Below are 22,909 nucleotides of genomic sequence, written 5' to 3'. Positions count from 1 at the left end.
TCAGGCTTGAGTATGCGCAATTGCTAATTTTTTTTTTCTTTAGAAGAAATTATCAAGAAGTTTTCTAAAGCCTCCTGCTACATTTGTCACAATTCAGATATTGCAAGCTCTGAACCACTCTTATGTAGGTCAAATAGTACCTTGCCTACACAGTTGGGTTGTCTCTTGGAGTGCTGTTTAAGGTAAATATAAAATGCACTGTCTATCTGCACAGTGCAGGCTAAGGACACATCGTACACCCTGTCTAACCCATGATCCAAATGTATTTGAAAAGTCTTGCTAACATTGTTTCTCGGTTTATGAAGCTTACGGTGCTATAGGTCCGTAAACTTTATTGTTTAGGTTCTTTTCCCATGGTTTTTTTTAGATGTTGTGTATGCTGCCTACAAATGTACAAGGGAAAAGAATAAGCAGAAATTCCTGTTTGTGACATCCTGTTCTTTGTCCTGTCTAGTAAGGAATTCCTCCTCTTGCCATAAAAATCAGTATTTTTCTAGCTGGGTTGTATTTGTTACGTTTTGTAGCTTACTTGACTTCTGTATTAAGAGTATCATTGTACAGTGAGTATAAGTCACCATTTCTTCAGTCTTGTTTAGCCATTCACTTTTCTGGCACTTTAAGAAAGCCCTTATTGGCCAGAAGCCTTAGTAGCGTTTAATAATTACCCTGCACAAATATCATGGGGAACAAGGAAAATCAGCTCCCATGTTTTTCGTTTGTTGAGAAGAACACTCATGGTGGCTCTTAACAAAGAAGGAAAGAAAACCCGCTTGTGAAACGACACAAAATTCTCTATCCAGAAAACCATTCCTGTCCCCAGCCCCCAGAAAATGCTCTGAAAGTGTCACTCACAGAAACTGTGCAACTTTAACATCCAGATATTTCAGTTCTGTTTTGAGGCAAATTCGTGACTTCTTATTTTCGTTTCAGATTTATCTCCCTTAGATTTATTGAGGTTTTGATTTCTTCACATTAATTATACATTGATGTTTTCATTACTGTGTGAGTTGCTTTTAAAACTCAGGATAAAGAAATCCTTCTCTTGTCTAAAGAGCTCTTGCCCTGAAGGGTTCTACCTTTACAGATACCTTAGATGTTGTTTAGCTGTAGGTTTCAGTCACTGCAAATGAAGCCACACTCAGATTTTGCTTCTTTCAACATAAATGGGGTTTTTTTTCTGCTTCTTGTCTGAGACTTTTGGAAAAAAAGTCTTTAACAACAGCAGCTCTCAAACCGAGGAGGAAGTCTTTTTCCTTATCTAGATGACATACCACTTCATACTAAATCTGTCACTAGCACATCCTTGCTGCCCACTCTCTGCAATGCCTCCGGGATGACAGGCTTTGTGATTAATTGGAAAAAGAGCAGTCTCTCCTCACCTCAGAGTATGGGAGTGAAAACAGGCTCAGTGTGGAAGACACTTCTGAAGCAGAGTATTTTTTTCATCTCCAAACCTGCTGGGGCAGTTCTATAAGAAAGGAGATGCCTGGCGTTTTACAGCATACGCTTATGCACTGTTTGTAATGCTTTCATTTCAGGGTTATGTATCATGTAAACCAAGATGGTCATGAGGTGACAGGATGGCTTTGAACCTTGTTTCCTAGGAAAATGAGGTCTGCCCAATAAGGATCGAAGTCACTGCACTCTTCAAATAGCTTTGAATCTATTTTCCAGGTTCAGGCAAATTTGAACTTAGGTTCATAAAAATCTTAAAGAAAACAGGCAGCTGGGTAAAGTGGTTACTGTGATTTCCCTGAGAGGGAAAGGAGTAGCCGTGTATTGTGTACCAGGGAATCCACATGGCGGGGGAGCGGGAGCTCTTATTGTGGTTTCAGAAGCAGGAAAAGCTTTGATCAGTGCTTGCCTCTGGAGTAGCCAACTGCAAGATGCAACGCTGTGGGAAGCCAGAACTTGTTACTGTGCTGTAAATACATCTCTTGAAATGGCTTCGTTCCAGTCTGTGATTTGAGTGCAACCACTGCAGGTAGGTAAGGAGCAGGGCCTCAGCCAGGGCACCACCTCAGCTCCTGCAGACACTGCTCCCAAAGGAGGATGAAGTTCCCATGCAAAATGGGCTAGTGCCTGTGTGCGTCTGTTCATTGGGAGAGGCTAGCAGTAAGGCATGGGTAATGCTTCGTTTTACAGGCAGATGAGGTGGCAAACTGTAAAAACTGCACTTAAGAAAAAAATAAAAATTAGTGCCCCTGGCTTCCTCTCTGTCTCTGTACACAAGGAAGCACTTAGGCAGAAGGGCAATTCTTTAATTCATAGAGAGAGGACACACTGCAAGCACTCCTACTTTGAGGAGAGCTGCTCACACAGATACAATCCTGGCAGCTTCTGGTGTGCTGTGAGGACACTATTTTATCTTTAGTTTTAATGGCGAGGTTAAACTGGAAAAGTAATAACGGAACTGATAAATGAAAGGAAAACTATAATCACACAATTATGTCAGAATCAAGTAACAGCCGTGAAAAGCTGATTAAACCACATCATGCAGATACATGAAAAAGAATACTATTAGTAAGTCCTTTGCAATAGCATGCCTTGCAATTAAGAGAGCAGTATTGGCAGCATAAAGTGAAAACAGTGGTAAAATATAGTTAAAAACATCTGCAGACAATCAGTGCACAGAGTACAGGGACAGCTTGGACCTGAATACGTGGGTGTCCTCAAAGATACCAGCACCCAGGGGGAAAACCAAAGATGTTATTCCTAATAGACAGTTTGACTAGGATGTTGGGCATAGCTTGGAATAGTTTATATTGGTCATTCAAATGAATTTACTGGCTTATCCATAAGTGAAAGGCTGCAGAGCAGCAAGTAGTCTGTATTTTCTAGCTATCCACAAATTTCAGGTTGTGCAGGCTCATGGAGGAATTCCATATTTTTTCTGAATTAAAGAAGCTTGCAGAACTATTCTGATTTAGGCACTAAGAATACTAGGTGATGTTCCTATGCTTGCAATCATTCAGTAAATATTTGGGAGTGAGATCACTAAGTGTTGTGTATTATGTATATTCTTAAAAGGAGCCTACAGGAAAGCTGGGGAGGGGCTCTTTATCAAGAGTTTGATGATAGGATGAGAGGGGTAAGGGTTTTACGCTGAAAAAGAGGAGCTATATATTTTTTTAGAAGCTTTGTTTGTTGCTGTGAGAGTGATGAGGCACTGGAACACATTGTCCAGAGGAGTTGTGTGTTCAAGGTCAGTTTGGATGAGACTTTGAGCAACCTAATCCAGTGGAAGGTGTCTCTGCCAATAGGATGATCTTTGGGGTCCCTTCCAACCCAAACCATTCTGTGATTCTGTGTATTGTGTTATTTCCAGGTGAGGGACCTGAAGAAGGTGTCAACCATCAAGTTTCTTTCTCACTGGGGTGTTGGGATTAGTTGTTTCCTCTCACTTCCACCACAGAAAAAGAGTGAAGGTTCAATTCTATCTTTTACTTCCCTTCCTCTGCCCACTCTTGAAGAGTCATTCTCATCTGCAGTCAGGGAGAACTGCACAGGAACAAGCTCTGAGATAATGTTATTGTGGGGTTCAGAGTTCCCACTGGCTTTACAAAAATATATGCTCCTACCAGAAACTGCTCCGGCGACTGTGGAGAACTCACCTAAGGGAATAAAACCAGTGGAGTTTTCTTTGGTGTCAAAGGGTGAGCACGATGCAGAGTTCATTCTCTCCTTATTTTCTTTGTCATGCTAGGAAGACTTCTGAGGCATGCTACCGAGAGACATTGCTTGCAGAAAACTAGCATGGATCCTTTAAATATTTATCCTACATACTGTTTTCCAACAGATATATGCAGGTTTTCTTCTCACTGTATTTTTTGAGATGGTTGAACTAGTGTGAAATTAAGATAATCAGAGGTCAGTAGTGTCTGTGCCCACAGCAGTGCTTTTCAGAGCTATTATAAAACTAAGGAATGGAATGAGAGTGTGTGGTTACACTTTGATTACAGAAGCCAGGCAATATGTTTATAAATGAAAGTCTGTAAACAGCTTAAGTGTGAGGGATGTGCAATTAAGGAAATGTCTGCCAAACCGAGATTTATGCTGACCAGGAGATATGCCTTTACTTAAGTGGAGAAGTGAGACTGTGTCTGTAGAAGGTTAAAACATTTAATTGTACTATAATGTCTACATTTACTTAGGCTGTTTTTTCTCATATCTGAGAATATTGATGCTTCAGAGTACTTTTCATGAGAGAAGAGTATCATTATTTCCATTTTTACATGTGAAGAAACTGACACCCAGAAATTGGAGGTACTATATACTGGATCAGGCTGGATTTAATAGCACAATAAATTTAGCTACCAAGACATCTGTTTTTTCATGTTTTTATGTGAAGCTGGAGCATCATATTCATTCTCCAGCACATTCTTTCACCTTTTCCAGAACTCAGAGAAAACAAGTTGTTTCTGAAGCAAGGAATTGTCACTGGTAGTAGTGTGTGCTCCTACATCATCCAGCAGAAAGGATGCTTTTCCTGTAAACAAAATAATATAAAAATAATAAAGCACCCAGCCAAGAGTAGTACATCTTGGGCAAAATGGACAAAAATGGTACCTATGATAAATGGGTATCACTTGTAAGTTGTATCTGCCTATACGGTATGTTGTATTCTGTCAGGACATGTGGCTCTGACATGCACTGTCCATGTTCATACAAACCCTGTTACAGCTTTTGCCTGCTCTTGACTTTGAAGAGCTGGCTTATGCGTTTGCCTGTAAAAGAGTATTGTTAGGAATTTTCTTGTAGTCAACAGTACTCCCACTGAGCTCAAGGCACACTTCTGGAAGATGCATCTCAGACGCTTTTACATCCTTGCTGCATGCTCCCACAGATCCATCAGCCAAAATATCACTAATGATACAAACTTTTAATTTCACAGATGAAGGAACTTGGCGTCATTGTATACAACTGTAGCTGCCTCGTCCTGGATTTACAAAGGATATTTGCCCTGTATAGCTCATTAAGATACAAGAATAAAATACCTCCGAGTTGGTCTAAGAGACTATATGGAGTATACGATACTCAGAATAAACTGACACTGCAGCTGAATGAGACAAAATCAGAAGCTTTTGTGTCGGTAAGTTCCACAATGAGTTGCAGAGAGGGAGGGAAGGGAATGAAGAAAATTATTTGACCCACCATATTCTTGGAAGATCTGGGAAGTTAACATCTGCTTACTCAACCAATATTGTTGTTTATGAACTACAGAACAGTGAGACCAGGTTAGGTGGGTATTAGTAGCAGGTATGAAAGAAACTGAAATGTCTGTTTACTGGTATTGAGATGTCCACAGTTCCCTGCAATAGCAACCTTACAATGTGGTGATCTCCCTGAAAAATACTGGTTGGAGAAAAGTAGTTGTATTTCGACATTTAAGTACCGTTGGTTTTACATTCTGTATTTTCTTTTTCAATGGTGGTGGGGATGTTTTGGCAAGGGGGAGTTCTTTGTTGTTTTACAAAAAAACAAAACAAACAATACGTACGTATTTGTTCAGCAAAGTAAAGATAAGACTACAACAACTGTCACCTACACAAGACTGTACTTGATTGTCTTGTAATGCTGGAAAACCAAATCATTCTGTTGTCTGGGAAAAGTTATTCAAATAGGTATACTTTTATTGGAAAGTCTGTAATTGAAAGGCTTTTAAAAAGATATTTCCCGTTTCCTATGGTACAGAAGAGACAAATTGCAATTTTTTTTTTTTTCATTCTGATTTCTGTGATACTGTTCTTATATGCAATTTGCCAGGACTGCTGCAGAATTTCATTTGCAAACTCTTCTCTTTCTCTGCAATGTTCACTCTTCCTTTCATATTCAGAAGATAACAGAGAGACCCTTCAAAGTAGCTCATTTACCCTAGTGGATAGAAGGTGAATGACTTACAGCAAATGAACTGTTAATCAGACATCTGAAATGATACAGAATAAGCTTGATATCAGAGCTTGCATTTTTATCAGAGTTAATTTTAGAAGGATTAATCCCCTTCACCCTATCCTATTGAAATCATTCATGCTTCTGTAAATATTATCTACTTCAGCTTTATTTTTAAATTACATTTTAAAACTTCTAGAATTCAAGCAGCAGTCCCCATGGAAGCACTGTCTCTGTATCTCTAACAGGAAGAAATGGAGCTGTCCTTCATCTCAGCAGTGATATAGCAAAACTGGAAAAAAGTACACAGAGAGATAGAGATGATGAAGGATGAAGCATCTTTCTTTTCAAGATAATTACATGACTCAAAAAGCCCCTTCAAAGTCAGGACTGTAATAAAGCTGGCAAGAGTTATTTACTCTTCTTTATAAAACAAGGGGCAAACCTCCGTTGCTTTATAGCCAATTATGTCAAAACCCACATAAGACATGTACCACACTATTGTTGTACAGCCACTAGCACAGGATATTGGTGCAGATGAGTGGTTATAAAGGGCAGTGTTTACCTTCACCTGATGGGAGCCATGCAACATTCAGGTATCCAGGATTTTTTAGACTTCTATGGTCAGTGAAGAGACAGTGTTATTTTGGAGTGAAAATCTGGAAGTGCCCAAGACAGACAGAATTAATAGCTATCTGAAGAGGCATACACTTCCACTGATTCTGGAGAGCCTCAAGGATTATCTTAAATTAGAGACAGACTTTCAGACAGATAGCTGAGGAGCAGTGAAATGAACTCTTACTCCCTTCTAAGCAATCTATAAGAAATGGAGAAATCCTGCTTAAAATGAGTCATGGAGGGGCACACAGCAATGAAAGCTGAGCAAAGCCAAGTTTTAAGGAACATGGGATCCTAGACAAAGATAGGTGGAGAGAGGGTCTACAAAACTTATTCTTTTGCAGTTTGTAGAATGTTTGCTTCCTCCCTGTGATTTATATTTTCTTTCCGCATGGGCAACAAAGGCCTCTTGTCTTGAAATTCCACTTCAGAAGACAAAAGGAAGGAGTTCCTGGTAGCAGAAGTGCAGATCAGTCAAATCCAGCTCCAAGCACTGCTTGGATTTGTAGCTGCGGCCAGTTGAGCTGGTTCCTTGTTCCTGAAAATAGGCTTTTCTCTAAATTTCTCACCTACTAGCAGATTCTTAATGCTTGCCAGCATGCTCCTCTGAAAGGCAGTCCTAGACTTGCACTGGATTGGTTTGGTGGAACCAAATGTTTAAAATTGCCTCCTGTTCCTGAACTCATGGTAAGAAGAAAGTCTCCACAAGCCAGGCAGTTCACTCATGGCCGTCAGTGCCTTTTGTGGGATGGAGTGGTGGTGTTGCCTTTGCGCAGTGCTGCCTCACTGCCTCCCATAGCCCTGCACTGCCTCCCATTCAGTCTGGGACAGCACACGCCTCTGCGCAGGGGCATGGCAAGGAACGTTTGCCCACTGAGAACACAGACCTGTTTCTCCTAGGTAGAGGGAAATATGAAATGGGACTTTGATCAGAACAGCAGGCACTATACAACTAAGGGTGAGAAAAGCGCTAATATATTTTATGACCACAGGAGAGGTCAGCCATGCCACAGGGTAATGAGTGGAATGGCCAATCACAAGCGTTACAGTGAGTTTTAAGAGAATTGTTTCTCTTAATTGTCTTCTGAATTTCTTTTACTTTCTGGTCCTCATATTGAATGCGTCTGATAAAGGAGCTGCATAAGAATTCCATTCTTTAGCTGTTCTATAACTTAAAACTTCTATTCAAGAAAACAGTTAAGAGTGTAAGAATAAAATCTCAGTGCAATAACCCTTTAAAAGTTTCAGATAATAGATATGGATTATGTTTAACAAAATCACTTTTTCCAGGGTCAAAATTGGTTCTTTGCAAACCTATTTCACTTTCAAACATTTGGGCTATATAAACCAACAAGCGTAACACAAAGTCACTGAATGTTTTTGTTATACCCAGGAATCATGGCTACAATGTTGCTTAGCAACACAATAATCTTCCAGACTGGCTGATAAAACCTGAAGAGGTTTTGGCTGTTTTTCTTAGTGTTCAGGAATGGATCTCGAATATTAGTCTTGAAATCTTGCTACACAAAATTTTCTAGTATTTTCTGAATGTAGTTGTAGTAAATTCTTAAGAACAGCAGTCAGTGACTAAGAAACCACTGTGACAGGCATTGTATTTAAAGAAAAAGACAGCAAAACCGCAGGGTCTGTCCCTAAAGAAAACATACTCGTCTAGATGTCAGATGCAACCCAAGCAGACAACAAAGGTGAGAAGGTGATACAGCAGCAGGAAGGCAGTGGTCTGGCAGGGCCAGCTATTAAGAAAATAATAAGTGGCCCCTGTTCTTGCTCTACAAAGTGATTTTAACAACCTCGACTCCCAGGAACTGTGTTGTTGCTTGTGAGCAGATGGTAGGTGACTCCACTTCTCTATCCCTGCCCGGGCAGAAGAGCAGAAAGTCTTGGGACTTTCTACCACAGATGAATGATTCCTGCTGGCTTTGCCTGAGGACACGTGTGCTGGCATTTCATTTGACACCCCTAGATGCAAGGCAGAAAAGCTGAAATCTAGGCTTACCACTTACTGACTCAGTACCACATAGAGAGTTAATTCATAGCTGAAGTTAGGTTTTAAAAGTTTCTGGCAAATCTGTGGCATCTTGCTTTGACTGAGCAAATGGTAACTTTATGTGCAATTTTAGACAGAGCTGACATAATAGACTTAATTCCTGGTACCAAGAGATGGATCAGGCTCATGTGGCAAGAATACAGATATTATTCCATCCGATAGTAACCAGTCCTGGGACTCTTTGGAACAAAATTCTTTGAAATGTAACTTCAGCTAAAGCTTCTTTGATGACAGTGGTTATTTTGACATCTGCGTCTTCTGTATTTTGCCCATAATAACATGTAAATAGTGAAGCTTTCAAGGGAAAATTAAGCAAATAACTCCTCTTGGTACCTTTAAGTGTTCTAGCAGGACAGCTGAAGGTATCAATGAATATGCTTTACTAAAATACAGGGTACTACTTGCCATCTCAAGAAGAATGAGGGGAAGAGAAAATAAATCATGCATTTTAAATGACGTATTTGAACTTTTCCCTTCACAGAATTCACCTAAACTCTTCTGCCCAAAGGACAGAGTCTTGGATATTGAAGCTATATACAGTGTTATTGATGATGCAAAACAGTTTGTATACATAGCTGTCATGGACTACTTGCCAATCGTCATTGACACCAATGCTAAACGGTGAGTGTCCATACCCAGGACTAGCACATTTTCATACTGCCAGTAAGGTCTGCTGGAGAAAATGAACCCACAGGAGATTAATTACTACTGTGGACCAATTTCTTGGGGCCCAATTCTGCTCTTATTGAAATCAGTGAGAGTTCTGCCATTGACTTAAATTGGAGCAGAATTGGGACCTAAGAAGACATTTCCAGTTCTGGGTCCTAAGCTTTGGATCTGCTTATCGAAGGCAATCAGAAGTTGTCTAGTCTGACCATCTTAAAGTGACTGGGACCCAGGAATACAAGAACAAGCTTACACATGAAACCTCTTTCTTACATTATCGTATTCACTATCTTGATAGTACAACTACTTGTATTTCTTAAGTATCATACAGATATTCAATATAAGAGACAGAGAAAGTGAGAGTGTGTGAGTGTTTGTGAAGAGAGAGATAACATGTTGTGAGTTCTCAAATACAACCTGGGAAATGTCATTATTTTATTGAAATATACGCAAACGTGAAAATTCCAAAGTCAGCACAGGTTACATTTGAATTATCATGTTTTGGTCAACTGAGAATTGCTAAAAACAAAAAACGTAGTAATTTTTAAGCACACTCTTTGTATGGACCGTTATAAAGCATTCATGACCCAAAACTGGAGCCACAGTGTAATAAAAGCATCCAGTTCAGAAGCCAAGTATCCAGTGGTCTCTTCTACTCTTAACAATATGTGTAATGAACTCAGCATCTAGTAATGCTTGCCATTACATCCATGCATTTTTTTTTTAACACAGTTAAGCCAAACTACACATATGGTTATGTGCTTTTCTCCAGTTTTGCATAATTAAAGATGTTTTGTTCAAAATTTTTAAAAAATAACTATCATTTGACTGGAATCAAGCATAAGCTCTTCCAAGTCTACAAGAGGATTTTTCCAATAAACCACGTACAGCCTCTGTTGCAGTGAAGGAATCACGGGTAGTGCTGTAGGAACCTCAGTTTCACAATGTGCGTCCCTGGCATTTCTCCTTTATTTTGGAAAGGATCTTAGTATGTAGAAATGTTACAGTGCTCCTGCTCCTGTGCTCCTCCTTTGTTCACATGCCTAAAGAATTCAGAAATCTATTGAATCAGAGAGATCCAGGGAAGCCACCTGTGTGAATTCATTAACATATTTCCTGCAGCATAGCTTTGCGTTTGAGGCATTGCCACAGCTTTCCTATCTTGTCAGCTCCCAGGGCTTGCTTGTAAGTTATTTTCCAGCATTGTAGAGCTCAGACTTCATTAGGCTGAATGCCTCGATGCTGCTGGAATACAGAAAACGTGCATTTTCTTTGTCTAATTCTCCCTTTCCTGACCTGCTCCCACCAAAAGTCAGGAACATAAAGCTAAACAGCAGTTGTGAGACTAGCACCATGGAAGCCATCATCCTATTCATGGCAGAGTTTTTGTGATCCTCATACGGGAAAAAGGAAGCATCCTCCTAAAATGACCCATCTTCATCTGCTACTGAAGGATGCAGGCACCCTGCACAGCAGCAGCTCTCCTTTTCCCAAGCAAGAAATTACAGAAAGCATTCTGGTCCCCAGCCTTAGCACAGAGGAAAAGGAGGATGGCAGTCGGGGAGGGATCCAGTGTTCCTCTTTCCTTACTTGTGTAACAAAGAGAAAATCCTTCCGTCTGGCCTAGGTAAGCAGCACCCTCTAGCTGTAGCTCGTTCTGCTGGTTCTCTGGCACCACAAGCTCGAAAAGCTCTCACCTCTCCCGGCTATGGCAGAAAAGGTACCTGTATTTTCTGCAAGTGCTTTGGCAGCTCTCCTACACAGATGGAAGGTGTGCAGCCATCCACAACCTCACTCTCCCCACTGTGACAGTTTTGGTGCAGGGCAGAATGACACAAAGAAAGGATGATGACAAATCTGTTTAGTGAGAACCCCTCTAAATGAGAATGGCATTCCTTCAACAGATAGAAGATGAAATTCACATATGTTTAGTTCTATCTATGCTGTCTAGACTTAGCTGCATAAAAATTAAAAAAAAAAAGTTCTCTGAATATATTGCATTCTTTCTCCACAGGTATTGGCCATATTTAGATGGGAAGATAAGAGAAGCATTAGTTTTGCGAAGTATTAAAGTACGACTTCTCATAAGTTTCTCAAGAAACACAGATCCCCTTACTTTTAACTTTGTTTCGTCTCTGAAAGCTATTTGCACTGAAGTTCCAAGCTGTAGTTTGAAAGTTGTAAGTATAATCCATATTGCTTTGAAATCTGAGATATTTCCCACACCTTCAAAAAAATAAAAAATAAAACATTCAAATCTGTGTTTTCTGTTGGCATCAAAGCCTTCAAATTTCATTAAATAGCATGGGATATGTAATATAATGAACTGAATTTTTTCTTAGTAGTAACAGACATAGGAATTAAGACAGTAAAATAGGATGAGGCCAAAAGGCAGTCTCTGTGGTGGAAAGCCCATATAAAACACATCTGATCCTTCACAGCAAAACCAACAGAGTGAACTGTAGTCAGATGTCTTTTTATACTGCCTGATAAGAGTAAATGCGACATTTCAAAAACATGCTTTAGTCTGGATTCACATGTCCTTGCTGTTCAGCTGCATATGTATCTACTTTTTCTTTAGTCAAGTACAAATTACAAGAAAAAAATAATGAAAATTTTACATTAAATTCAGGCTACAAATTCAGAATTGTGAAGACTAGAACAACCATTATGTGACTACATTAGACATACAATACAGGAAGGTGAGAAGTACCATACATGTTACATTTATATTAGAGAACAGTGTATGGTCAGTACTACTTCCAATTTTATGCAGTTCATTTTTCTAAAATTGAGGCACACTGGAGATCAACCATCTTGGATCAATTTCTTTTTTTTTTTTTTTTTCTTTTTCGCAGATAACTGTCTTAAATAATCTGCTAGATTATTTTGACTTTTTAAATTGATAATCCACTAAATAATTTGGGCTTTTTAAAATTGACAACAATTGTGAAAAACAAGTACTATTTGTTTTATAAACACTAAGTGGTATTTATGCATGTCTAGAAATAGGGATTTTTGTTATAACATACATGAGTATTAGAAGATTCCTAGGTAAGAAGCAGCATACAGTAGGTATTTACATCAAAAACCCCATATATGGCTGACGCTGCCTAAGCCACTTCAGTTTTGAGTAACTTCTAGCTCATTCCATATTTATCATCAAAATTCCGTTTATGTATTCACAGTTATTTAAGTGGCACCTAATGCTCTAAATACTCATCCGTTTCCTTGTATTTATAGCAAGTAAAATCGTGCAGAATTTATCTGGTCAAGAACTAAATGTTAAAAAGAAAAAAAATACTTATAGACATCTATTCTGGGTAGGTAATCTAGCTAGAATATCCACAGTTAAAAAAACACAAATACAATTTCCAATAAAAAAAGACCTGAGACTGCCCCAGATTTAAATAGATACAATACGCCTTAGTTACCTTTGTGCTGTGCATCACAGGTTCCACACACTGCGTAAGTCACTACCTTAAATAAGCCTCGGTGTGAGGAATGGCCCAAGGCTCAGAGTTCAATGGTATCTATTTGATTCTGACTGAAGCTGTGCCACAGGCTCCATCATGACACTCCTTTACTCCACAATACATGTCAGATGAGCACTGTTTTGTTTTTTTTTTTAAAAAAAAATGCCTTTCCTTTGTAGTTACCTGTTCTAGCCAAGACGAAAGTAAATCCAAAGTATGTGTGTGTATGGTGCAGAAGGAATAGATAACAAGGTAAAAACTGAACTTAAACCTTTTGAATTATTGGAAAATTCTGCTATTCTCCTTTGGTTCTTCTTTGGATATGAGAAAACATAAAGTCAAACTAGACTCTGTACAGAAAATACTGTCACGGACGTATACTGTATGTGTTTATACACAAAGATACTGACCTTGTAAGAGAAAATTAAGTTACAAATTCTGATAGGAATTAAAATTACTAAACTGTCCCAATATGTCAGTGTTGTTCTGACACAAATGCTGCACGCACGCCTTTCTTCTGTTTTCTTGTAGATAATCTGTCCGAGTCCAGCAAATTACATTCAGTAACTTTTTGCCTTCATTTAGCTTTTGATCCCTGTGCTATGCTTTGTTGTTATTGTTTTCGGGGGGGGGGGGGCCTTATGCCTGTGGAAAGACTAGTTTGGCTAGGAAGCTTCCAGGGAGCGCCCATGGCTTGCTGCAGCTGCAGGGTACACTGTTTTGCCAATGGCAGGTGCCTGAGGTTCACAGTCATCTTGCAGAAGTCTGTGCAGGTATGATTTCTCTGTTGGGTGGGAATCTTTTCCTGATTTCACTTGATCTCTGACCAGGCTAATGGAAATCCTGGTATTGCCTAACTGCAAGTACATTGTTCAAAACAAGGCATTGCAAACGTTATACCTAGCAGTGTCCTGATCAAAACCAGCCACCAACAGCAGTGTATGTAATTTTTCAGTCTGCTGTTCAGGTCAGGAAGGCAGGACTGCAAGACACGTTTTCCTAGTTATGAACACTAGGTTGTAATAGTGTAATCTATCTAGAAATTGGGATATTCTCTTTTGCCACAAAACTTGGATAGTACTGGGCAATTAACATCATCAATGCAGTTAGAAAATGCTTAGTCCCTCATTATGCGTTCCTCAGCATCTTACTCAGAGTCCAGTTCACAAAAGCATTAATAATTATTGGATTCAACTGAAACTGCTTGGAGGATGCAAATTCAATACAGGTACTCTGAAAAAATGATCACTGGAAAGAAATCAGGAGGGAAAAAAAAAGCTTTGTTTGAGGAATAAGTAAATGCTATAAGCACACAGTCAAATGTCAAGGAGTAAACTGCATACCGAAGTGCTGCTCATTCAGGGAGCTCTGTTGTAGGCACTGCACCACCGGTGATCAAGATAAAGCTTGAATCTTAAAGCCTGGTACCTTAATTCCAGTCTTCCTTGAGTTTTATGTGCTTGACCCTGTAAATATGTCTTAGATGCAAGAATGAGCATTCTGACTCTTGAAAGAGCCGTAAAAAAGGGGCTAGTTCTGTTGGGCACAGTGCCTAACAGAGAAAGGTGCGTGTTTATGAAGGATCCACAGGAAGTATGAACTAGAAAAAATGTCTTTAGACAACTGAAGACCAGGAATGAGCGGCATGGAACATACATGTGTACCTACAGCACAAGTTGTTCTTGAGCTTCCACATGAATCTATTTTTGAGTTGTGCAGGTGTATTCCTGCTAAGGTAAGAGGAAGGAAAAACTGAACTTTTCACTAATTCTCAGAAAGCCAGAAATGCCCTACAGGTAAACAGTGTCATTAATTAACTATGAAACCTTTGCTCCTAAGCACTAATGTAATTTTAATGCTTTAAACTCCTAAAATAAGGATGGAAAAGATGAATGAAATGTTAGCAGAAGGTGTTGTGTTATTAACACAGTGCTTCTGCTGCAGGCATGTGTTGGAGAAGGCTAGGCTGTGCTACTTAATGGCAGTGCTAGTTCACTTGCTTATCCAAGCTATATTTGAGTATTCTGTTTGTGAGGGCAGATGGATTTCCCTGCTGGTATCAGTATTGTCAAGGAGTTTATGACCTCTCTAATATTGCTGGAGAATGTATTACATTTTCTCTCTTGCAGCGTTGATATACAAACAGAACACTAATGTATGATTTCTCAATTCAGCACATTTGCTGCATCTATCTCAATTTGACGACTCTAAGCTTTAATGATTATTGTGCTTGGATATTGATAGAATCATAGAATCATGGAATAGTTTGGGTTGGAGGGGACCTTAAAGATCATCTTGTTCCAATTCCCCTACCATGGGCAGGAACTAGATCAGGCTGCCCAAGGCCCCATCCAGCCTGGCCTGGGATGAACACCTCCAGGGATGGGGCATCCACAACTTCCCTGGGCAACCTGCTCTAGTGCCTCACCACTCTCATAGTGAAGAAATTCTTCCTTATGTCTAGTCTAAATCCAACCCTTTCCAGTTTGTAGCCATTGCCCCTAGTCCTATCACTACAAGCCTTTGTAAACAGTCCCTCTCCAGCTTTCTTGTAGCCACTTCAGATACTGGAAGGTCACTGTAAGGTCTCCTCAGAGCCTTCTCTTCTCCAGGCTGAACAACCCCAGCTCTCTCAGGCTGTCCCCATATGGGAGGTGCTTCTGCCCTTTGATTAGCTTTGTAGCCCTCTTCTGGACCTGTTCCAACAGTGCCATGTCCTTATGTTGGGGATTCCAGAACTGGACACAACACTCCTGGCGGGGTGTCATGAGAGCAGCGTGGAGCAGCAGAATCACCTCCCTTGCCCTGCTGGCCACGCTTCTTTTGATGCAGCCCAGGACACGGTTGGCCTTCTGGGCTGCGAGTGCACATTGCTGGCTCGTGTCGAGCTTCTCATCAACGGGTACCCCCAAGTCCTTCTCTGCAGGGCTGCTCTCAATCACATCATCCTGCAGCCTGTATTGACATCAGGGATTGCCCTGACCCAGGTGCAGGACCTTGCACTCGGCCTTGTTGAACCTCATGAGGTTCTCACAGGCCCACTTCTCCAGCCTCTCCAGGTCCCTCTGGATGACATCCCATCCTTCCGGTATGGCAACTGCACCACTTAGCTTGGTGTCATCTGCAAACTTGCGGAGGGTGCAGTCAGTCTCACTGTCAATATCATTGACGAAGATACTAAACAGCAGTGGTCCCTGAGGGACACCACTGACAGGTCAGTAGTTCCCAGAGTCATCTTTTCTACCCTTTTTAAAAATGAGCACAATGTTACCCTCCTTCCAGTCACCAGGGACTACTCCTGACTGCCATGACTTTTCAAATATCATGGAGAGTGGCTTGGCAACCCTCTGGACTCTGGGATGCATGTCCCATAGACTTACATAAGTTCAGGTTCCTTGGGTGGTAACAGACCTGATCCTTCTCTACAGTGGGAGGTTGTTTACCCCCCTGGTCACCATCTTACTGTCCCATGACCCCGGAGGGGTGAGGAGAGCAGTTGTCAGTGAAGACTGAGGCAAAAAAAGTTGTCAAGTACCTCAAGGTGTGTAAATTTTTGCTAAATCTCCTAACACTGGGAAGAAGACAGCTTGTTATATTTTGTTTTGTAGTACTGAATACTTTACCCTTTCCTACAGTGTTAGTATTAGTCACACAGTATCTTCCACATCCGTGTCAAGTGTTACTGCGAGATCTCTTGATGGACACCCTATGGCAGCTAACTGTCTCCATTCCTGCTTTGTTGCACCAAGAAAAACATGACCAATTTTTTCTGGCATTACCCAAAAATTCAGTACTCAGAAAGGTTCAGATCCATCTCTAGTTTGCTAAGTAGATACTTTCTGTGGTGGGTGGGTGTTTGTAGAGCAGTTCCTCAGAAACACAGTTGCAGTCTTGATGTTGTCTAAGAACTAACCCTACTTAATATCTAGTAAACTTTTCTTGAGAGCTGCTAAGATATTTTTTTCTAATATTTTATAAAGTGCAATGTTGTAATTGTTTGTGATGTTAAAAATCTGTAATTGAAGGTATGACTTGCTTAGATGTCAATATACAATATAAATCTTGTTTAAAGGACATATACTACAGTTTTACATAGAATAATCTTTTTTTAAATGTCCTTTGTAAAGCTATCACTCAAACAGATTGAGTTGTTTTGCTTGTTTTTAAATTCAAAAGTCTGTATTTGGAATTTGCTAATATTTGAACTCATTACAAAAATTAAGCTATGGAAGATGGTGATGCCATGCACAGATAAATAATCCAGCAGTTACATATGACATTCAGAGGTCATTTAAGGAAACAACTTTGTGATAGTTATCAATCATAAAACTGCACTGCAGTACCATCCAGTATTTGGGCACTGAAAAAAACCAAACCAAACCTCTTTGAATTTTATTCCTAATGCACTAAAATTGTACTTCAGCTTTAATAAACTTTCATTATTATGGGGAGGGAGGGTGTGTCAGTCCAAGGACAGAGACTGTCCTCAAAGCTGGAATCAGCAGAAGCCTGAACTAGGCTTGCTATTTTACACAGAGTTTTTCCAAGCAGCTTTGGTACAATCTCTGACAAGATAAAATTTAGCCCACTATATTATTCAATGAGAGAAAGAGCAATTTTGACAGAGTCTGCAGCATAAAGTGTTTGTAAGATGAACAGCAGCCTCTGGGCAACTCTAAGTTTTGTCTGCAACTAATACAGTTTAATTTGGTTTCTTAATACTAATTGCAAATAAGCCTGTTCAGAACTTAGAGGAGAGTTCTCCAAGGAAAACTAAACTGTAATGATCAAGACGGATGAAGAGGAGAGATTTTTTTGTATTAGTATTAATGTACAGTTCTGAAGCAAACAGTGGTATAAAACCTAAAGCTGGCATTCCTGGTAATCAGTAACAACACATTTTGCAATAGTTAAGCAGTTTACTGCCAACCAGCTTGAAACCTACCTACATCATCACCGGGTAAAGAATGCTTAATAAAACTAACTGCCTGTGTCCTGTGCATACAGTCGTGTTTGATTTAATCAAACTGATGACGTCGTCTACTGCAGAGATACATTTCAATAATTAATTTAGTATTTTACAGTTGGGTTTTCAAAGTAGTAAGATTGTTTTGAAAGGCATCTCCACAACCTAAAAGGATTTGTTCAAGGTTTGTATCAAAAAGAACACTGGTTCCAGAGATGAACTTTGCATTCCCCCAGAATAATCAAGGAGTTTTGAAGTGTGGGTTGTTTTTTTTTTTTTTTAAATACTGTTTTTCAATGTCTTAAGTGGGTGCAATATGTAGCCAGTTACTTTCATAAGTAATATACTGTGAATTAGGTTTGTTCTGACGATCTACATCATCATATGAAAGCTTCCCAGTCATGCAGTAAATATTTAATTCTTTTCTTCATCATGTTGATTTCTGGTTTTGGATCTGTGTCTATCTCTTAGTTTCCTTGATGAAAAAAACAATGCTTAATATTTGTACTGGAAATTTAATTTTTGTCTGGCACTGATGCCAACAAGGAGTGCATTTAGGTCCAGAATTTAACAACAACAAATAAAATTGATCAAAATATCTAATTCATACTTTATCCTTTAGGATTTCCATTTTCCTCTTGTCTAGTAAATTTGATCTCTCCATATCAGATGTAATCCTGAGAAGTTTCTAAGTTTCTGAAATCAGCAAGTTTCCTCTTGGAAACTATGCAATTTATAATGTGAAGTTATTAATTCAGATGTCGATGTGCCTGCCAATCCAGATCTTGAAGCAAACTTCAAACGCCAGCATCCCTTGATGAATGAGAAAAAGAGCTAAAAAAAAGTCCCTGGCCCTTACCATGCAGAACACAAAGTTGTTTGGGTTTTTTTTTTTTTTTGTTCCTTTCATTGCCTTCACTACCTGACACTGTATTGCTTTTAATATGTGGTAGCCGCATACTTTGTATAGTTTAGAATGCCAAGGCACAGTGAGAATCACAAACTATGAGAAATCAGTAAGAAATACAATGTGCAGTGTTTGATTAGAATTAATGCTTGGCTATAAAAACTCAAGCTGTTCTGTGGCACTAACTAATTTTCAATAAAGAGTAGAGAACAGACCATATTTTTTATGTCCATTATAGAACTGATCTTTAATCTGCACTCTATTTTATGGCAGAAATTCTTTGACCTTGAGGAAGAGAGTGCGTGCTTTCTTAAAGAACAGAAGAACAGTTCCCTTCCCAAACTGAATCGTAACAAATATATGGTGACTGATGGAGCTGCATACATTGGTAAGTAACCATATCTCAAGAAATTCTAGTTTGTGGCCAAACACTTGAAATATCATCCATTTGTAAATGAGAAATATATAGCTGATATGCTTGTTAAGTTAAAATAATGGATCATTTATTTGGAAATCTGGATGAAGACTGAGCTGTGAGACTCTTCTCATTTAAAACGTCTTTTTTTTTTTCCCCTCTATGAATCAGTTTCCCAAAGGCAACATTCTGCACTGACTATTTAAAAGCAGACTGAAAACACAAATACAACACACTTTACAAAGTAGGAATAAATTGGATTGTGAATATATCCGCATTTCTACATAGCAATGCAGATGGACTGTTCTTAGATTCACATGTTATTACTAAAGCTACAATCAATCCTGGTAAATACTGTACAAATGCCTTCCAATCTCATGTTCTGAAGTCTTATTCTATTTATCGTAATGACATTTCAGACACCCTCCCAACATTAGGTACATTAACTCATTGGTATTTGGGATTAAAGAGGTATTTGACTAAAGTGACTGTATGGCACCTAGCAAAAGTTCGTTATCAGTCAAGTGCTAACTGAACGCAGGCTAAAAAATACCTCTAAAAAAATTTGACTGCTTGAGCTGTGCGTGAGCCACAGGATCAGAAAACTGCTACTTGAACTAAAAAGTAACTCATTAGATTGTATAAAGTTGAGAGAAAACATGCATTCTAATATGCTGCAGATTGATGCTTTAGTTGCTTACTTCCTCACCTTGACTTACTGCAAAGGGCTTAAAGCCAGTGATCACAGAGGCAATGAGGGAGGGCAAACGCTGCAAGCCAGAAGCACGCCCATGCACACATGAAGAATGGAGAATACCAAATAGCGTAGACATAGAACCAAAAAAGCTACTCTGAAAACCTCACCTTGATGAGCTATAAATACACACTCCACTCAACCTATCCTAACCTTATTTATTCACTTCAAAAGGTGCAGCTTATTCCTCTCTCATCTCCCAAATGTTTTATTTTAAATTCCTTCCAATAGCCAGGTCAAAATGCAGTAACTGACAACTACATACACAGCATGGGTTCTTAGCAGAGTTGGGTTTTTTTTTCCTCCTATTGTCCTTGCATCCTTAGATATATATAGAAATAATCAAAGCTATGTGAAAGTAATATAAATGCATGTTAAGGACCTGATACATCTTTTACTTGAAAGCATACCGTCCTTGACAATTTCAGAATTCTGAAGGTTTTCTGCTGAAGTAGCTGAAATGATGCTGAAAGGGTATAAATTTCTCTGATACCTTCATGTTTTATGTATGTTCAGATATTGTTTTAAAAGATGACCTCTAGTAACAGTGGATTTTTTTCTCCAGAATACTGCATATGTGATAAATGTACAACTTAAATAGTTATAGTTCTAGTGAAATAAAAAGTGATAACTGAAAGACTCGGTTTACCTGTTTTCTATTAATCATCTTCTTTGCCTTGTGATCATCAGGATTTGAAATGCTTATCCATTACCTTAGATTTCAATGAAGGTGGTAATAACTGGCATAAAACAATAAACCCTGTTTTTCTTTCCTGGAATAGTATCTATCCATGGGAAACCTGTCAAAGATCTATTGGTTTGGCTCAGTATTATGGAGCAACCAGTCTCGGTCTCATCTAATTAACATTTTGTATACTGCAAAAAAACATTTTCATTCTTGACACTGAAAAGTTCAATCAGGAAAGAAAGTGGACTAATATTACAATATATGCAAAAGGAAGAGCAAGTTAGTCTTTAATAAATAAAAGGACCTGTTTTCACTTACGAAGGATTAGAGCTGTGAAACTTCCAGAAACAATCTGCACTACACACTGGCATAATGGAGTTTTTTTCTTTCCCACTAGTACAGAAAAAATATTTCTGTCTGTGCCCAGGTAGGCACTGGCTGAAATGGTACTGTGTCACACTGGATTGCCTTTAGAGAGATTGTACTTCTTTTTTTTCCTGATGTTGGAAACTGATGTGTATTCCTGCCTTTACTTGTAGGTAATTTTGATTGGGTAGGAAATGCCTTTACGCAGAATGCTGGAGCTGGCCTTGTTATCAACCAAGCAGACGCGGGGAACAGCACAAGCATCATTAAGCAACTCAAGGCTGTTTTTGAAAGGGACTGGTATTCACATTATGCCAAAAGTTTACAACCAACCAAAATCCCAAACTGCTTTAATCACAAACTCAATAAAACAACGTCAAATAAGACTGCCATGAGCAATGTGAATTAGAAAGACTATTTTATTGTTTAGTATGGCAATGAAGAATTATGTTCGGGTGTAGCCCTCTTTCATATTTACAGACAAAAGACTTAAAGAAAAAGCAAAAAAAAAGTTTGGTTTGGGGGGGTGTTTTTAGGAAAAAGCACACTTATATAAAAACTGTCTAAACTATATTCTCTATATTGAATTATTTAAGACTTTCAAACTTGTTACTTCTGACACTGAATGTCATTTTTGCTTCCATTTTTATTTTCATGTTCCACATCTGACTTTAAAGGCATGTCTCAATTTTTCTCTTTCAGTTGTAGGACTTTCCCTAATTGCCATCCTGGCTAGAACAAACCTTGGGGCAAAACCAAGATTCAAGCTATGAAACGGCATTCTGAGATCAATTATTGACATACAAGTAGATGGTAGGTTTACTCTATTAGAAAACATAAAGGAATAAACAAACTTTAACCCATATAAATAATTTCCTTTAAATAAATACTTAGTCATGCAAGTACTTTCTAGATTTGAACATTTAGGTTGGAGTATCACTCCTCCATGTCTTCTAACTAGCCTTAAAATACATTAGAGTTACATGACTGGCAATTCATTCATCTCCTAAAAGTATGAGAAGGTTTTGAGAGATTTGGGTTGGCCTCATCAAATTCATCATAATCCCTAAAGTCTTTCAGATAAATAGACGTGTAATCAAAGTAGTGTGAATTCCTTTCAGTATGGTAGTTAGTTCCAATTATATGTGTTTCATCTAACAATTAAAATCTCTAGATTAATAGCAAAGACCTAGGACTGATTTTTTTTTTTTTGTAATCTCAAAAATATTTCTTCCTCAAGTTAAATATTTATTAAATGCGAGTCAGCAGTTGCACAATGACTCATTATCAAACGGTTGCATATATAAAAATAAAATATTGCTTTTTAGAAAGGTAAAGGGTTATGCAAAATCATGCAATAGTTGTTGTGATTTTACACCTGGAAGTGTTTTCTTTCCTAACTTTTTCTTTAAAAAAAATAGCATGAAATGGCTTTTTATGTTAAAAAGTTATCCATATAGGTGGGTAAATCAGCACAAAATGGGATGCCTTCATTTAGGCCGTAGTTTCAGTTGATGCTAATAGTGTGCCTCTACAAACACAACTCAGTTGCACCAAGAAGCAACTGTTCTGTAAATGTGTGAATTTGTTCTTTAAAAAAACCAAAACAAATTTTTTGCAACAGATTTTTCCCCAGTCAGAGCTATAATAGCTTAATTTTGTAGTAAAAATGTTTCATTACTCTCTGTTTGTTTCTGTTGAAGAAATACAGCCATGAAAGCAAACTCTGTTTTGCATTTTGTTAAAAATTCACAGAACATTTTCCAAAATGCAGACTTCTCTCACCTGGTTTTATGTTACTGAAGGCACACTTCAAAAGCAGTGGACAAAAAGAGAAGAAAAGCCATCCATGTCCCAATGTACTATTTTAATCTTAAGAATAAGTTCAAACCCACCTTGACTTTCAAAACACAGGTTTCATTTACAAGGCTAAAGAAAAGTTGTAGTTTGTTTTCAAGTAAGCACAGCTTTGGAAATTCTGATAAGGTAACATAGGCACAACTTCAAATTGCCAGCTAGTGACACACCAAAACCTAGTTACAACTGCAAAAGGCACACCTTCCACAAAGAATGTTGGTTTCTTTTGCAATTGCAAA

At 38.7% G+C, this 22,909-nt stretch overlaps 1 protein-coding gene across 4 annotated transcripts in view; it reads left to right on the top strand.

The window, feature by feature from the left end:
• Nucleotides 1-22,434, top strand: part of PLD5 (phospholipase D family member 5) — a 172,284-nt gene extending 149,850 nt beyond the window's left edge. For all 4 annotated transcript variants that reach the window (XM_009559421.2, XM_054062896.1, XM_009559428.2 and 1 more), the window contains 5 exons: nucleotides 4,895-5,092; nucleotides 9,057-9,196; nucleotides 11,256-11,421; nucleotides 18,864-18,978; nucleotides 20,987-22,434. In XM_009559421.2, coding sequence (XP_009557716.1) covers nucleotides 4,895-5,092; nucleotides 9,057-9,196; nucleotides 11,256-11,421; nucleotides 18,864-18,978; nucleotides 20,987-21,222 — 855 coding nt within the window. In that variant the 3' untranslated portion in view covers nucleotides 21,223-22,434. The remainder of the gene's footprint in view (nucleotides 1-4,894; nucleotides 5,093-9,056; nucleotides 9,197-11,255; nucleotides 11,422-18,863; nucleotides 18,979-20,986) is intronic.
• Nucleotides 22,435-22,909: the final 475 nt, after the last annotated feature.

The sequence above is a fragment of the Cuculus canorus genome, chromosome 3 (assembly GCF_017976375.1).
Source record: "Cuculus canorus isolate bCucCan1 chromosome 3, bCucCan1.pri, whole genome shotgun sequence".
In the NCBI taxonomy this organism is placed as follows: domain Eukaryota; kingdom Metazoa; phylum Chordata; class Aves; order Cuculiformes; family Cuculidae; genus Cuculus; species Cuculus canorus.
The sequence above is the reverse complement of the archived record's forward strand: the minus strand, read 5'-3'. Positions and strand labels throughout refer to the sequence as shown.